General features: G+C 39.7%; 1 protein-coding gene across 5 annotated transcripts in view; it reads right to left on the bottom strand.

Moving 5' to 3' along the window:
• Positions 1–16213, bottom strand: part of zc3h18 (zinc finger CCCH-type containing 18) — a 35042-nt gene extending 18829 nt beyond the window's left edge. For 3 of the 5 annotated variants that reach the window (XM_018704031.2, XM_018704035.2, XM_051073643.1), the window contains exons 1-9: positions 15497–16212; positions 14196–15130; positions 10559–10643; positions 7601–7749; positions 7203–7298; positions 5366–5508; positions 4786–4815; positions 4315–4429; positions 3523–3800 (exon numbers count right to left, since the gene is read on the bottom strand). In XM_018704031.2, coding sequence (XP_018559547.1) covers positions 3523–3800; positions 4315–4429; positions 4786–4815; positions 5366–5508; positions 7203–7298; positions 7601–7749; positions 10559–10643; positions 14196–15119 — 1820 coding nt within the window. In that variant the 5' untranslated portion in view covers positions 15120–15130; positions 15497–16212. Of the gene's footprint in view, positions 1–3522; positions 3801–4314; positions 4430–4785; positions 4816–5365; positions 5509–7202; positions 7299–7600; positions 7750–10558; positions 10644–14195; positions 15131–15496 lie in introns of all 5 variants that reach the window. The other 2 variants (XM_018704036.2, XM_018704032.2) reach the window with 2 other exon arrangements.
• Between the last annotated feature and the right edge of the window lie 2303 nt (positions 16214–18516).

Genomic DNA, 18516 nt, shown 5'->3' with positions numbered 1-18516 from the left:
AGGTACAGGAACGTCATCATCATTGTTGTCGCCTCGAAGGCTAATGAGAAATACATTGTTAAGTTCCACAATTTCAAAAACACAGACTATGAATGCGGGCATAACTATGGAAATATGTGACACCACTGTCATAAACTGGTGACCTGAGATCAACCTTCCCACATGGACATCTATATAGGAGTTGTGGACTATTGTTTCTCCACAGACAAGGTTTGATAAATGACTTTAAAGAATGCTGCCTTAGTCATAGGATCATGTGGTGCAATTAGGGGAATATTTTGTTAATTTGTGTGCCTTTATACAGTATCTGAGATTGCTAAGTATTAATTTCTTTTTCTGACAGTACAGACTAAATATAAATCCAAAGCAAGGGCTGAACACACCAGATAGTGTTGGTGCATAATTTGCATTTTGGGGACGTTTTTTTTTTCCATCCCAGCTCTGAGTTGTCAGTTCCACAATGTAAGAAGAACTTTGCTGTGCTGGGTATGGAAGATGGTAAGATATATACCCTAACTAACTTCAGACTATCAAAACTGTCCGTACAATATTGTTATATCGCTGACAACAGTATAGAAAAATAAAGCTATCTCTGTGGTGTAATAGCCCATTGTCGGAGTGGTGACTGAATAGTGGTATGCTATACAATATAGTTTTTTTAATCATCAATTTACTATATCATGGCCAAACCATTACTGAAATACTAAATTACACTGTGATTGAGTATTTTGATAAATTATAACAAATACTTCTGTTGGCACTTTAAGAGCTAGTGTAAGACTCATAGTGTGCAACAAACACACTCACATTTTCTGTAGTTATAAGTAAAAAAAATGTATAACCTATATTCAAAACAGTTTCTGGAAACATGCCATTATCAAACTGTTTCTTAAATTCCTTAAATCTTAAAGTACAGACTTGTTTTGCATGAGAAGAACAAATCACCTGTTTATCTTTGTGGTTTTGTAATCCAAATACAATCATCATCTTCAGATAAAACTGAGTACTGAATAAAACACAAAAGGATATTTACATGGAAATTAGTCATTATTAATGAACATGTGCACAAGACAAATACTCTGCACATTTCCTGCACCATATATAGCCTTAATACAGGAGTGAAAAGATTTATTGCCACATACTACGTCACACCACCTTAGGAGGCAGAGGGGGATTCTTAATAAGTGTTAATCAGTCAACATGTAGGACCTACAGCTAATTCATTTCTTGTAGAGCAAGGAGTGAAAAATTAAAACACTTCATCTATGTAGTTGTGGTTAAGAATTAGCTGGCGGGCCAACTTCTCCCTCACTGAAATGTCTGACTCTGGTAGAGCTTTCTGGCTTAAGTGTCTTTTTTGAGTTTTTTGTTGCTTACTGTGGCCATGATTTCTTCCCTTCTGAGACTTTTTATGTCATATGTGATTGATTTGAAATACAAGGAAGTCAGAGTCACTTGCTTCTGGGCTGCTCTGGCATTTTATTTGGTGTGGATGGAGATGTGGGCATGCAGAGTTTCAGGCATTTTTCATTTTGTGGTGGGAGGTTTTTCAAATGGTTAAAACAATCTGTGGTACTGCTATCTTTGATAGCAATGGTTTAGCAGCATATTCTGCATGTAACTTCAAAATATATAGCTAAATTCAGAGTTTTTCCTGTGGGGAAACTAGTCTCTGATTGGACCCTCTCGCCAATTGCATTTGTTTTGTCAGATCACTTTCCTCTCATATTTGAGGCATTTCTAACGGTGGTGCAAATGTAAGTGTACCACTTCACTTGGTGTAGTGGCATCAGGCCTGGCATCATTCATCAATGTGTTCATAGTGAGGGAGGCGTAAACGGACATGCATCAGACATTGCATTAGGTTTAAAATGGTTAAAAGGTTACTGAAAAAGGTTACTAACAATGATGGCCTAAACCCCCATGCGGTCCCACTCTCTTATATAGGACAGGAAACAGAGATAGAGAAGCCTTTTTGGAGAATAAATCAGCAGTCTGGAAACATTTTGGATTATGGAGAAAACATGCGTAAAACTGACAAATTGCATGCTGTGTTTAAGATAAACACTCAGATTTACACAGTATCCTGCTTTAATGCTACAAACAGGAATTTAATGTTCTCTCAGTTTTCCTTTATAGAATGTGAAAAAGCTCAGTATCTTAAAATATGGCACTTTATAGTGAACAGGTTCTATCTATCTATTTTTATTAAAAGAGAAGATCATTTTTCATTTAAATGTCTGAATAAAAATGTCAAATGATGTTTGTGATTTGATATGAATGGAAGTGATTGTGTTAAATCAGCATATGATATCACCTCATATTTACGACTGGCTCCTGAATTGAACTGAAATCGTATCACAGCAGACTTTGTGATATCGGCAAACACTGAATCGCTGTCCATTGAATCAATAAAATATGGATGAAACTTGTGATTTACACTACACGTACTAGCCACCAGGCAGATTCTATTCTATTCTGATTCTACTCTATTCTATTTGAGTCCTTCCATTTTATTCAGTCATCAAAGAACTTTTCTGTATTGCAAATAATTTATTAATAGTGTTACAATTTAAACAATTTATCCTTTTGTCTGATCAATTAACCACCTTTATTTTAAGATTTGTAACTGATCTGCTGACATGTGATCCATGATTATATTCATTCATTGTTTCTTTCTTGCCAGTAACAGTGACATCAAGTTCCAGATCTCATCTTGTCTTATTGGTTGTGGTGGAAGATGAATATGTGATTTGTGCGCTGGAACTCCAAAGTTAATAATTTAGGGTCTAATTAGCTGTTCCAACTGAGACAAATACAAGGAGAGGAAGAACTCTGTTCCTGTTACAGTTATTACTACTATAACTGTCATTATTATTTTTATATCTATCATTTTTAATAATATTACATACATCACTACGTGGAATCTGTAGCATGCTATGTTCTCTTTCCCTCACCCCCCCTTTCTTAACCCAACTGGTCAAGGCAGATGGCCGCCCCACCCTGAGTCTGGTTCTGCTCGAGGTTTCTGCCTCTTAAAGGAAGTTTTTCCTTGCCACTGTTGCCTAGTGCTTGCTCATGGTGGGAACTGTTGGGTCTCTCTTTGTAAATATTGTAATATAAAGAGCACGGTTTAGACCTGCTCTTAATGTACAGTGCCTCGAAATAACGTCTGTTGGAAATGAACACCTCTGTTTCAAAGGCAGGAACCTATGTGCTCTAAAGGGAGGGAAGAGGCAGAGAACGGGTTCTTTGTTTACTTGTTTTATCAATAAGACAGTCAGATGGAAAAAATATTAATGTTTTGTGTTATATGTTATGATTTAAGTGCTGCTTCTATACGGAGCCCTGGATTGTCTGTATCAATCACACCCAATGCTTCTAAAGACATTTTAGTGTCAAACAAAACCACAAATCCTAGAGACTGGGTTTTCCTGTCCTGCCTTTCTGATGTATCAAATAAATATTGAAAATTTGTACAGAACAATCAACCTAGACAAAGTCAGCTGAAACTTCACTTACCTGGGTGGCAAGCTTAGTGGAGAGTGTGGTTTCAGTTTGTCCTCATCTTTCTTCTCCCTGGCATCTCGAGGAGGACGCATCCTCGGCCTCTCCTTCTCATCCCGCTTCATCCGGTCCCTCTCCCACTCTTCTTTCCGCCGCATTCTCTCTTTCTCACGTTCCCGCTCTCTTTCCCTCTCCCTCTCTCTCTGCCGGCGTTCCCGCTCACGATGATCTCGCTCTCTCTCCCGGTCCCGGTGCCGTTCCTGAGGGTCACGGTCACGTTCACGTTCACGTTCCTGTAGAGATGGATATACACACTTCTCCAGCGAAAAGCCATGCTATTTATTGACAAAGTTTCTATAATGGCACTCACACAGAAAACTAACTGGGATTACTCTACATCCCAGCCCTGACTGTGGCACTCTGCTTCAGGCCCATCATTTCTTATAAATATATAGTTTCATCTCTAAAAAAGGCATTTAAAAAAAAGCAAATACTGCTACAATGAGAGTAAATAGTGACTGATGGGGAATATTTTTAGCCACAGACTAATATACATTTCATGCTTCAGTGATGATTTCTGGCAACAGGGTGAGGTATGTAAGATTGAGTCAAAATAAACAAAATAAACAATAAATAGACAATATCTGCAAAGGTATTATTTCAGCTGCTGTTTGCCTGTGTTAAAGCCTTGCTGAGAAATGACACCAGACTTTAGGCAAAGACACCCTTGCTTTATTACGGGTTCTTTGCTGACTCACTTTGTAAACCTTTAGTGACGTGTTTGAGCAGATTTTGGAAGATACTCACACTGTAATGGTAAGGAAGAGGAGCTTCTGTGTACTGCACTCTGAAGTTTTCATACTGGCCACCTCGCCAAAGGGCCTCCATTTCATAGTCATAGTATGGATCATTATATGGGTCACTGCAGAGGGCAACACATTTGTAACATTGTATGATACCTCATTCAGGTTACTTAGATGCTTATTAGACACACAGGGCTAGATAACCTGCTTCTGCTAGGGTAATTTCCTTTTATCCTATGGTGTTTTTAAAAACTCTCAGAAGACATTTTACAAAATTAAAAAACACACAAGATTTCAGATATACAAGATATGACATCAGCGTGTCAAAGCATGCAGCGTTTTACAGAAACCACGCATTATAACTGTGCTTTATCTACACCATGCTCCTCCATGTTAAGATTCTGGTTCTGACAAGGAACAGAAAACTAACATGTTGGGAGTTTAATTGAGGCTGTCTAAGTTAGTCAACACTTACCCATATATAGGATCTCTGAAGTCCATTTCACTGAAAGAGAAAAACAGGAGGAAAACAAATCATTTATATTTGGATTATTTACAAGTCATTCATACAGAAACTGGAGCAGCTAACAGCATCTTCACGAAGTCCTCACGCTGACAGAAAGCTGTGACCCAGGTGGTGGAGCAGTGACAGGTGGCACACCTAGGTTCAAATCTCAGACAGAGTATTTCTTCAGTTCTGTTATTTACTATAAATACTGTGTTCTATAGTGTGTCAAACATAACTTTAATTATGAGGAAGTGACAATTTACGTTAAGAAACAGACAAAACTATGCCTCCATCAACCATTCAAGTGGTGGAAGGGCTAGAGGTGCTGGTAATTTTAACATCAACTTGTAGTCAGAAAAAAGAAACCACAAGTGTTTGTGGTACAGTAACCACACACATTAATAAAAGATCCTTGATTATATTGTTGTAGGTTGAGCTCGAAGTGAGACTGTGGAGAGGTTTTATGTGAGGCAGGTGCTTTACATCAGTGACACGGTGTCCTAGTTTCAGCTGATGACACACTGTGTTCAGCGTGAGCAGGACATACTCTCTAATGATGCGGTAGCTGCGTTCTCTGAAGAAATCATTCTCTTTGTCAAATTCTCTTTCATCCTCTCCGATGGTCACGTTGAAACGCTTCTCCTCAAAGTCTGGTTCCTGCTCCTTACGGATGGTGGCCTTCTTCAGCACCTATGGGACAAAAAAACAGATCCAGAAGAATCTATGTAACAACCAGTAGGTAACTTCTCACTGGTACCTCCAAATAGCAGCAAAGGGGAAGTTTACCATAGAGAAATGTACAAATTTTACAATGTGATGAGAGGTAAGACAACTGTGTCCAAACAACTCTAGATGTTGAACTCAGCTGCTGCTTTTAATGAGACCGTGTGTTGTTAATTTCCTATCATGTGTTTACAACACCTAGTCATTACTTGAATTTAATGTGTGTGTTTATACTAAAAGGTTTTTATTTTTTCATCCACCCCATTTATATAAATGGTGGAAAGCTAATTAAACAAAAGCAGCTCTCTGTATAAAACAATACAGCTCAACAGCACCTCAAATTGCATCCTCCAAAACTGAACAATATCACTGTGGTGAAGGATGTACTGAGAGGCTGTTTATTAGACTGCGTCACATTTACCTAGGTGTGTCTAATAAACAGCAATTGAGTTTGCTTTGGGAAGACAGGTAACAAACAGCTTGTTGACATAACCAAGTAAAGGGTTTTGTCTGCCTGTCTGCTTCAATACACATACAAACATTACAGAAAATCTAATTATACAACAAGTACTTCCGACCAAGCAATCTGATTGGTCAACAAAACCTTTAGAATGTGCTCAAATCAGCATACCAGCACACCTTACTCATCACTAAAAATATTACTCCGCCATATACATTTTACTTTGTTGGTAATAGTTGTATAATCGCAAGATTATACAACTATTATACAACAAGATCGAGGGTGTGCTTTAACGTCATTTGAGCACTTCAGTGATGTTTGCAGACCTCGGCACAAGCACCCCGGCTTCCTCCATCAGCTGTGTCGGTGACACGGTGCTATAACTTAAAATTCATGTAAAAGTTTGTGGTTGCAGAAGCTACATCTGTGTGAGTAAAAAAATGCAGCATCTTTGTTATAATGTGGTTGATAAAGCGTAGAGCATTTATTTGTGCAGTAGGCTGTTGATTTAGTTTCTGTAACATTCCATAGACAGCTGACAAACGATGGTACATTAATAGCTAGTAAATTAATTATGTCAGCTCATGAGACTCTCCAGTTCACTCATCTGGGACTAGAAAATCATTTCTGTTGCTAGGTCGTTACTAAGGGTGTGATTATTTGCTGTAGTGGTAAACTCGGTTCCATTACACATAGGAGTCTACTGATGTGACTGACTGTGTTCCAGTTATTAGTCAGACCCCTATGTATTTCCATGGAAACAAGAAAAACACCTGCCAAAACCTTTTAATTTTGAGAGCAAATTGCTTCTCAAATGAACAACATTTTGATTACACATTTTACTTTGTTGGTTAATAATTTCAATATTACACTGAGGATGTGCTTTAACGTTATTTGAGCACGACAGTGATGCGGTCAGGACCGAGGCGCTTCGCTGACTGCATCACTGTCGTGCTCAAATGACGTTAAAGCACATCCTCGAGTGTAATATTGCAATTATTGTCTCTTGGTTAATATTGCTTAATTAGACAGCATGCTGGTACAGTAGAATCAGAGGTGTGATGGGTAACACAGCAGCTTCAGTCATGTCTGTCCCACCGTGCCATCTCTCCCATTTACACAAATGTTGATTCAGCTCTGTGACTACGACATTCCCGCCTTCAACAGGCTGTGTAAAAGGGGCTTATAAGAGACAGTTTACCTCTTTGGCATGCCTCAGACCTCTCTCCCAGGCACTCTCCACAGGAGGTTCCACTGGAGGAGGAGGAGGAGGAAGCTCCTCCACTGCAGGCCCAGCCTGAAACAGTGACAAATTAATTTGTAATTTTTTTTAATTAAAAAAATATTAGTTTGTCTATATTTGCACACATGTTCACAGTGATAGTGTCCATGAACTGCAGGTGGCAAAGATCCAGTTCCTGAAACTTAGTACCCCAATCTATTTTTTCAGATCTTTATAACAATGTTACAGCATCTGTGCACAGGATTCTCAAAAGCATACAGACAAGATTCACTTGTTTTACTGGTTAATAAAAGTGCAAAAATAATTGTTGTCATATCAGTTCTACAAAAAAGCCTAGAAATAGGAGAGAGACATACCCAGGGATTATTGGGTATAAGAGGGTGTGGTCCTCCAGGCGGTGCTCCATTGGGTGAGAAGAGGTCTGGTTTACTGATGAGGGAATAGTTACCTTTGTCATTGACTCCAGGGTGGATGAACCTACAGTTCATACCCCAGGTACAATTTCCTGGAGGAAACAAATTATAATACAGCGTATATTACCCAGAGTAAGAAAAAAATAATTAGTACACTGAAATGAGGGAAAGATGATTTCATGTATATTGCTTAAGTTCATTAAATAAGCCAAATTAGACACTGAATATGGTTTCAATCATGGATGAAAGAATATGAAAAGTGTCAACATGAGATATCCTAAATGATATCAGGTTGCAAATCATTTTAAAGTTGAGAACAAAATTTCCAACTCCACACAATACCAATAGAGAAATTAGTATTAGTGCTGCATACAGATTTATGTATTTTATAGTCAAAGACTTTTAATAAATAAAACAATGGTCAACCTTCATACTATCATGTTCAGTAAATATTTTAAGTGCCTAGTTTATTATTGAAGGGCAGTGGAGAAATAAATTAAATACAACAGCTCCCCCTGCTTTAGAGAAACTGGCATTACAAGAGCAAACAGCAGCATTCCTTACTTGAGCTGTAAAAAAACAAAAAAACAAAACAAAACAAATATTACAATGATACAGTGTTGCACATCATCAATTATATAGATAACAGTCATGTAATTATCATTAGATAATAGGTAATCTGGCATCATCTTCTTTTGTCAATATACCACTACTACTTCTAATATTGCTTTTCTAGAAAATGTCAGACAGAAAATGACAAATCCCCTAGACAGTTTAAGAATTTAGTTCATTATATTGGATTCAATCGTAATGGAGCAAAGTTGGAACGGACTACTTGACAATAGTCAGCCTTTGGTACAAGATCCTGGTGATACTGTATGCACTTGGTGGGACATTTTACAGTTGAGAAATAAACAGTGCTCTCTGTTGGACAAACTATCTAATGGCTACATTGATACTAAATGACCTGTAACATAGCATTGCCACTGCGGCACTGCAATTACTTGTTACTTATCAGTGGCAAGAGGAGTAAGTGAACTTTTTGGAATTACCTGCACTTACGCATAAAATTTTCTTGGAAGTTACAGTAATGAACGAACAAACAATCTATTTTGACTAATAACACACAAATCCTTGTATTGCTCTTATCCAGGTTGGAGAAAGTATGTGAACCCATCAGCTGATGACATCAACAAAAGATCAGGAGTTAACAAACCTGGAGTTTGGTCAATGAAACAGACTGGAGCTGTGGGTTAGAGCTGCTCTGATAAAAACACTATGACAAGAAGAATCTGCTGATGTGAACCAGGCCTCATACAAAAGATACAGAACTGAAGAACTGTTGATTAACATGAAGCATTAACAGTCATCTAGAAGAGGATGTCAAGCTGAGATGAGTCTTCAGACACAGATCAGCGAGGTGAAGAAGAAGAGTCACAGCTAAAGGCTTAAACGAATCACTGGAGCTGGTTCATATCTCTGTTCATCAGTAGACTAGACTGGGCACGGGCCGGTTACCAGTTTCAAGGTATGCTGCGGTTTGAAAAAGTCAAACCACAAATATTTTCCATCATACTGTTCCTACGGTATCAGCCCCCCTTCCCCCCAAACGCCAAATTCAAGGCAATGCTATTTTGAAATTAATGTATGCAACAGCTACAACAGTTAGCATGTCTAGCATCATCGCTTGGTACTGTGGCTGATAACAATTAGCTAGCTAACTAACTAACTAATTAAGAGCAGAGAAGTACAAATTTTAGTGCTTTTATTGTACTACTATAATTAAACTATACTTAATTAAACTATTAATTAAACTATAATTAAATGTGGCTGATATCACGTCTTGTTATCACTTCTATACTTTGATTCAAGTTTTCCACCATTGTGTACATGTGTTCAAAATCACTTTTTTGAAACAGCTTGCTGTTTTTGTGACTTGCACAGAAAGAGAGGGAGAGAAGAGAGCCCGCGTGTCGTGCCATATGTGCATCAACACTGAAATAACAGAACTGGACTCCATTTACTTAATTTTTTTTAAATTATTATTTTGTTTTAACATACATGTTTACAAATGTTCCAAATATTCTGTGTTGTTTAAAGATAAAATCGATTGTGTTGAATGGAATTTTTTTTTTTTCCATTTCAAAATAACTCATTTTAGAGCTGTAATCGGAATACCGCGATACCACCCCAGAGGAAGCTGCTGCTTCATTGTTTGTGAAGAACATACAGCTCTACATCTGATGATTAAAAAAAGGGCTCTGCATACCAACATGAAAACATCATCCCAGTAGTGAAGCAGGGTGGAGGGAGCATCATGATCCAGATCTTTGCTGCCTCTGGGTCTGAACAGCTCACCATCATCGGGGTGAAAATAAATTCCTGAGTTTCTCAGTGTGTCTATAGTCAGAGTCCAGACCTGAACCCAACTGAGATGCTGTGGACTGAGCTCAGAGAGATGTTCACACCAGACATCTGTTCTTCCTATTGAGCTGAAACAACTCAGTAGGAAGAACGGTCCAAACTTCCTCCTGAACATTGATCTTATCCACAGCTACTGGGAGAGCTGAACTGAAGTTCACCCAGTAATTAAGTCCAAGGCTTCACTTACTTTGTTTTTCATCAGTACTGTGGATGTTGAAGGTTTAATGGGTGTGTTCAGTAAAGACAAAAGATTATAACTGTTGTCTTAAGCATATTGTGTTTGTCTATAGTTGTGACTTAGATGAAGATCAGATTACATTTTATGATCAATTAAAGCAGAACCAGGTCATTCTAAAATGTCCTTTTTCTTACCACTGTGTACACAGACACTAATATATGTCCATCATTAGCTTAAAGCAGCCAGTAATATCAGCCATCCTGCTATATGGGACAAGCTCTGTGGTAGGATCTGCTCACCTTTGATGAAGAACCTACAGATGGGACGTGGCCTGATCTTCCTGTCTGAGGGATCTTTGACCTCCCCCTCCTCCAGGTCATCATCCTGCCCACACATACATGAGGAAAATCATCACAAATAAAGCATCTTATTGAAAATTCAGACAAATGGTAAGTATCCTTCCTACTAATCATGCCAAAGATTAGGCATTTGCAGACCATCTTATTATTATTTCAGTATTCTAGGGCAGGCATATGACATAATTTAATATATCTGGAGTAAAAAATGATGAATAAGGACAATACAGTCCTGATCTTCAAATCAGGAACTATCAGCAGTATAGGATGCTATGCTGTCACAGAGGGGTCAGAAACAGATGAAATTAAGGCCATAAGCAGCTTTTACAGTTCACAGGGACACGTTTGCTTTGTAAGCATTAGGGCTGCACGGTTCTGGAAAAAATGAGAATCATGATTTTTTTGCTGAGATTTGAGATCACAATTCTCTCTCACAATTTTTTTTCAACATGTTTTTTGCACTAATTTACCTGATACACGAAGAAGCAGAACACAAGATATAATAGTGCTGCTGCTGCTGAAATATTATAAAGTTGCAGAATACCTGGTTGAGCTGAAAGATAAAGCTAGAGAAAATGGTAAAATTAACTAGCTAATCTTTTTTTCTCCACAGTGCCATCAGCGGGGTTTTCTTCTGGATTCATTTAGCCGTGTTTATTTGTCCAACACAACGTCTGGCCTCACACTGTCATTAGCCGCTGTCACTCACTCATTCTCGCTGGGTTTATTTGAGTTTCTGCTGCTCTGAATCAAGTGGTGTAATGGCACATTGTCATTGGCTGAGGGAGACAGGAGCATTTGTTTTGATGCAGCGGGTGTCTCTGATGAAAATGCAGCAGGATCGTCATTTAGAAATGAGATCACATAGAGTTCTGAATCGAGATCGCGAACAGCCCTAGTAAGCACTATGCAACTTATAAAGTTCATCATGAGAAAAGAGTTCACAACAGACAACAGATAGAAACAGTACGATGACAGGGAACAAAGGTCTCCAGAAGAATTTTAATCAGGCCTTGTGGATCGTGGTCAGCCCCATATCCCCAGTACTATCAGGGCTTCCCCTGACCTAGGTGTGTTTTATTTTCATATGCTGAGTGTTTACTAAAACAGAGGTCTGTAAGAAATGAGCCAGTGAAAAGTTTAAATATTCACCAAAATTTCCAGTTTACAGATAGAACATATTACTGTGATCAACACAGGAATGTTGTCAAATATAGTCACATATTTTTATCACATATTTGTCAAGTTAGGACATGTGGTTTGTACAGTATATATTAGACTGAGACATTTACTGTCACTGCATCCTTGGTTTTGCTACATTTTGTTTTTTGAACATACACTTCGTCCACCCACTTTAACCAATCACAACCAAACTTTCAACTACAACCATTGCATACAATTAGTGTTGATTTTTAGGTCTTTGACAACAATTTGCTAAGTTTAACATGTTTGACTTTTTGAAACCATCCAGCTGTGAAGAGGGGATGGGGAATTGAGCTGAAGACATCACATTTCTGCAAGTTTATATATTGTATACGAGTATACGAGTGGATAACAAGCATAGTTGTCTTGAGCAAACAATAATCAAAATAGAAAAGAGAAAGGTACAGAGGCAAAATATTTGATGCATCACTCGGGAAGAACCTCACAGAAGTGGATGAGTAACACTTTTTTAGCTGCCCCAGAATTCTCACACAGAGCACTGCAGGAGAAACAGGATGTAAACTTAACAACCAGATCTGGGGTCTCATTTATAAAACAGCGCATAGGATCCACACTAAAAGTGTACGTATGCTCAAAAGCTAAAAATGGCAGCGAGTGCAAGAATCGCATCCCTCAGTCAGAGCCTCTCTGCTACAGGTGGGGACAAAGAAACACCTGAGTTCACGTCAGTGGAAACAGGCATTGAACAATTCTATCATTCCCACAGGAGGCTTTAGGCAAAAAGTTATATTGTTAATTATATCAAACACACACCTGCTAATTCTCGCAGGTGAGAGCAGGTTGCCAAAAACCCCAGATTCGTTAGTAGTCTACCTGTATTTGAACTGGGGTGGTACCTGTATTGGAACCAGTTCAACACATAAATCCAAGAGCAGCCTCAAAGGAATCTAAATTGTATTATGAACCAGTCACCATCGAAGGCCAGGAAATCTTTGTGGTCCCTGAATTTGCGTTCCCTCCTAATTCTACAATCACAGTCCTCCAGCAGTGCACCCATCATGCAACATTACGCACAAGCATCACCACAGTACTTACATGTTTACAGCAGTCAGACTGATCACTTCACCCTTCACGTCTGACAAAATCATCATGTCACTCAGTGGTATCCCCCAACGAAAGGTATTATTTGAAAAGTATGATAGGTGAACATAGTTTCTTTATGTATCGCGAGTATAAATAACTGCTGGTCTGAATGTTTATAAGGAGGTGGATCTATAATTTATACATACACAATAGTTACAAATGAGACCCCTGGTCTTGACCAAACCATAAAACTAACTGTAGTTAGATAAAAACAGAGGGCAGAGCGACAGCGTGATGCAGGCAGTGTGGCTCATTCCGATTCTCTCCGCTGCGGTGTCAAGTTAGTTCTTCTTGCTGACAGCTGTATGCTAGTCGCGAGAGTAGATACAGCAAAATCGACAACTACTGTTACTACTATTACGACGAGTTAAAACTGTGTCAGCAGACCGGCAAGAGTGCTAACTAAGCTATGACTAAGACACCAACTTTATGTGTGCCAGTGTTTCCGCTATGTACATTTTGTTGCTATGAACATTAGTGCCGCTGCAGCAATATTACAAAGTTGCAAAATGTAGGGTTGAGACGAGAAGGAAAAAGAGAAAATGGTAGAATGGACCAGCTAATCTTTTTTTCGGCATGAGCACAGTAGGGTGGTTCTTACTACGATCAGCGACGTTTTCCTCTGGATTATTTGTCTTAACATTCCAGGGTTTATTTTTACTGCTCTGAATCACACGGTGTAACCACGCATTGTCATTTATCGAAGCTGATGAAAACGCAAGAGAATCGTTTCCATTTAGAAATGAGACTGCATAGAGCTTGTCAAGAAGCCAAGCGAACTTAGTGCTGCTGTTTATTTTGTGAGAATTGTTCTATGGTTCATTATGTGTATGTTCTACACCATTTATTGTTAGAATAAACACATTTTGGATTCATATATTTTCATTCTCATCCTTGGATTAGTTCACAGAGCAGTTAATATTTCAATGATATCTTAAATTGTAATGCTCCATCACATGTTTTATATGTATATAGTGAATCCTGGACTGAAGCTTGACTTTCAAAATAATATCACAAGTCAAATCGCAATCTGTCAGAAAAATCGCAATTAGATTTTTTCCCAAAGTCGATCAGCCCTATCTAGCAGTCTATTGAAGCCTGCAAGTTCAACAGCAAGTTATGTATAAATGAATATTAGGATTCATTCCAGAACAGAGAACAACTTGTAAAGTTCTGAGTATGCAACATTAGCAACATTTTTTCTGTTCAGCAGCACCCAGCCAGTCACCTCACACTGATCAACATAACTACGAGCCAAATCATGTTCACTTACGTCAATCTCTCCTTCATCAATCTCTCCATCATCCTCATCCTTCTTCTTGTCTCTGAAGGAATCTCTGCCCACCCTCTCTGGCCCTTTGGAGTCGTTCGTTCTCCTGGAGTCACTGTTTTTAGGAGATGGAGGGAGAATGGGCTTCTTCTCCTTCTGCTTACTGCTCTTGTCCTCACTCTCCTCCTCTGCATCTTCCTCATCTTCCTCTTCCTCGTGTGCAGGGATGCTAGGCTCCTCTGGGACCTCCTCATCGTAATCCAGTTCATGCTCGTCCAGCTCCCGGGAAACAGATGCAGAGTCGTCCTTCATCTCCTTAGCGGCAACAGCTCTTCTTCCCTCTTCTTCCTCAGCTCTCATCCTTTCATCCTCCTCTTCTGCCTTGCGTTTGTCTTCCTCATCATCATCCATCTCAGCAGGCTCTGCTGAGGAGTCCTTTCTGAACTCACTGTATCCTTCCTCCCTGTCTTCTCCAGTGTCTTCATCAGTGAAGCTCTTGACCTGCTCTGGCTCTGAGTCTGGAGACTGTGGGGTGTCAATGACTCGATCCCCTTCCTCCTCTTCCTCCTCCCCATCCAACTGGCCCCCTTGTGGAACGTCTTCTTCCCCCTCCATCAGGACAATGGTCTCATCCTCCTGTCCAATCCCTCCAGGCTCATCATCCTCTGGGTCAGAGGCACAATCAGGGACCACCTCGTCCTCTTCTTCCAACTCCTCTAATTCCAAACCTCTTCCTCGCCTTTCCACCACCTCTTCCTCTTTGTCCTCCATAACCATCCCTCCATTTTCTTCTTCATGGACTATCTCACTGCCTGAGATGACCCTGTCCTCCTCTTCATCAGAAGAATCCAGCAGGTCACAGTCAGAAAGGCCCTTCTCCTCCTCAGGAGATTGAGGGGACTGCATAGGGCTTTCAGGAGAATCCATCAGAGAATATTCTGGTGTAAACAGAAAAACAATAGCCTGTTAAGACAGTAAACAAGTAACATGCCAAATGAGCCCAAACTTTGGTAGTTAATTTATGCTTTACTGTATCATGAACCCCACATCAGGTCAAAATCTGTCAAATGAATATCTTTACATATGAGCCAGGTTTCATGCTAGGACGGGTAGGATTTCAGAATATTAAGAGACCAATACAGCTGTCTCTTGCCAAAATATAAATAATGCACCAGAAGAAACAGAACAACATATTTTGGACTGAGTAATATATGAAAAGCGAACTCTAAATGTTTGGACATTGCCTGAGCCAAGAATAACTGGCAAACCTGCTACCTAAATGCTAGATATCAGAATATCCTTACCTGTAAAAGCACTTTATATCAGAATTAGGCGGGGTCAGTTTTCAACAGCAAAGAAAAGCCTTAGCTTATGCCAAGCTAGCTGCCCACGGTAGGAGCTAAAACTTCATAAATTCCAAATGTCTCTTGAGGGTTTCACAGTATACCTACTTATTTATAACCAAGCAGACAACATGTCAAAATCTGTAAGTATTACATAAGTTCACCTGCACCCTAAAATGACTAGTAGCACTTCTAATGGCAGGGTCGCGGTAGTTGGCAACAAGGCCTATAACTTAACAACACGAAGAGACCTGGCTAACCAACAAGCACACTGCCCTCACTGAACGGGAAATCCTCCTTAACTTATATAAACAAATGAACTAGTGGGGTAAAGGGCATAACAAGCCGGAATCTGCCGCGTTAGCAATGAGCGGACACCGTAGCACACTAGCCCGTCTTTCAATTAACAATGCAGACTACCCTGAAGCTAAGCTAAAAGCGCAGCTACACTCTGCTAGCGGCTAACAACCACACATTTTCATTCACCTTGCCGACCCGGAGCTGTTTAAGACGGCGCTGCTTCGTTAAGAACTCTCCTCTCCAGCTGATATTGTTTCTACAGGCTACAATAAATATTAAACGTTGTATTTATCCGCTGTGGTAGAGAAAATAAAACACCCCGCACAGCACAACGAGAGCGGCCATTACCTCTACGTCATCAACATACGACAATCTGAGCGGAGGGAAGGGAGGGGGCGGTCAGAGGAACAAAATCTGATGTTCGTTCAGTGACAACGGTATCTGTCCCATATGCAGTATGTAACAGGGGTCACCAAGAAGGGTCACGCCGTATCTGACTGCTTGTAGAGGCTGGGCATGTACAGGCACGTAGGCCACCAAACACCGGACGATCTAGTGGCACGGCGAGGAGAGAAGAAACCCTCTCTGCTGCCTCAACTCCAACGTGGACACCGCTTTGTCCTCCCCATTGGGATGTGACACTCTTCTCGTGCCTACACAGGGCGTGCTGCACTGTACTGTATATTACTGAATTTACACTAGAGAGTGAACGTTATCCATATATGGAAGAACCGGATCGAAAGTAACGCTTTCCAGATTAACATTTTATTGTTACAGACAGAAACTCATTTTCGTGGTGATCAGCCAGCTCACAAGTGTGCTCTACCAACACCGGGTGCTATTTTGCAAAGATGTGGAATGGCTTTGGAATAATTTCACTTTGAATGGTTGAATAGAAGCTGCGCGTTGTCACTTTCGACCCTGTCCGCCGTCTGACAATATCCTTGTTAATATGTAATAACAAAATATTAAATTTAGATTATTTTTAATTTTTAGGACATAGTGCCTATAACGATCAATGCGCATTTTGTTTTGTTTGTCGTGCGCATTTTTTTTTTTTTTTTTTTTTTTTTTGTATTTAAGTAGACCAGCCCATTAATACTTAAACAACCTGAAACGCGCACACACACAGGTGAGCTATAGCTTCTACATCACAAAACAGCACAACGTGTGCTTACAAACACTCTCTGTCTGGTGTAAGGAGGCAATAACTCTGTTTCATTACCCTTAAGCCTCCTAGCAGTCTGCCTTTGGGTACACCAGAACCCTCTCTTGCTCTGGGCTCTGTATACCACACCATGGCAGACTGTCATGTCTGTACTCCTCAGCACTCATCTGTTCAGGGAAAAAATATATTCCCTGTATGACACCATGACCACCTACAAACTGTCAAACAAGCACACAACTTGTACATTCTTTTATGAATGGGGAGAAGTTTTCCATTCCTTTCCCAACCTCTGACTATATAAAGTACAGGGGCATTTCATCACAAAGGTCTTCATTCTTCTGCCCTCTGGAGTACTTCATACTTTGTCCATGAAACACTGCCAAGCTCTGCAGTTGCAGGATCTTGAATGTCTGTGCTGTAAAAGTAAATAATGCAAATTATACATTAGGAAAAACTCCCCTTTCAGTGTTGTGCATACAGATCTGGGTCTCTGTTCTGACGACTGACACACAGACTGTGAACTGAGACAACTCAGTGTGTTTTTATGGACTGCCTATGTCAGAAAATATTGTTGATGTTTGACAAGCCCTCAGATTTGCCTCTTCCCTCCTATGTAAGAAGCAGGCACATTAGAATGAACCCACCCACCCCACTGTGAGTATCTCCCCCATAGCTTCAGAACTACAGTGTCATGCTCCACAAAAACAGCTGTGCTGATGTATTGAGTATTTTTGTCTGAATGTCTATAAGGCTTTTCTGTGTTATCCTGAAAGTAGAATGAATGAATGCCAGCTCACTCAGTGTTTTTCTGTCAGCTAATTTTACAGAGATTAAGAGAAGTTAATAACTTGTCATGAATCTCACCATGTCCAGCATTTAGCTGTAGCCACTGTGCCGTCACAACTATGTTCCACCCAGGTAACCAAAGGTTAGTGATGTTGACATTGTGCTTTACAGCCATCTGTAATTTAGCAATCAGGCACATCACAGTATGTAGGTATGTAATGCCTGTGACACTACTAGAATAATCCAATAGACATGTCTTCAGAGCAAACACAGATATTGTTTAGTTGCAGCTGATTGGAATGATGTGATGCAGATCCTGAGGCACATCTCTCCTGCTGTGCCACCTGCTAACATTAGACCTGAGAGATTAGCAAGCAGCTGCTGCTATAACCTACTCAGTCATTTGTATCATCAATGCTGTTTTTCTTGCTTTGCCAACGTTTATTGTTCTATAGCAAAACATTAGGATATCTCATCAAGTCACTGACACCAAACATTTTAGCTCAGAGCCACTGATGAGTTTGATGTAAGTAAAAAACTTAATGTGGTCACTTTTCCCAAAAAATAATGCACATCAAAATAGATGTTTAGAATTACTTCAACTATTAAACATACAAAAAACATCAAAATGACACAAACTCCATACATGTCAATAACTATAGTTGGATCGCCATAGTATGCTTTGATAAGAGTTACACAATTACAGTGAGTATGTCATGTTACTGGT

This window comes from Lates calcarifer, linkage group LG10, assembly GCF_001640805.2.
Source record: "Lates calcarifer isolate ASB-BC8 linkage group LG10, TLL_Latcal_v3, whole genome shotgun sequence".
NCBI lineage: Eukaryota > Metazoa > Chordata > Actinopteri > Centropomidae > Lates > Lates calcarifer.
Note: the sequence above shows the minus strand (reverse complement) of the source record. Positions and strands in the feature narration are given on the sequence as shown.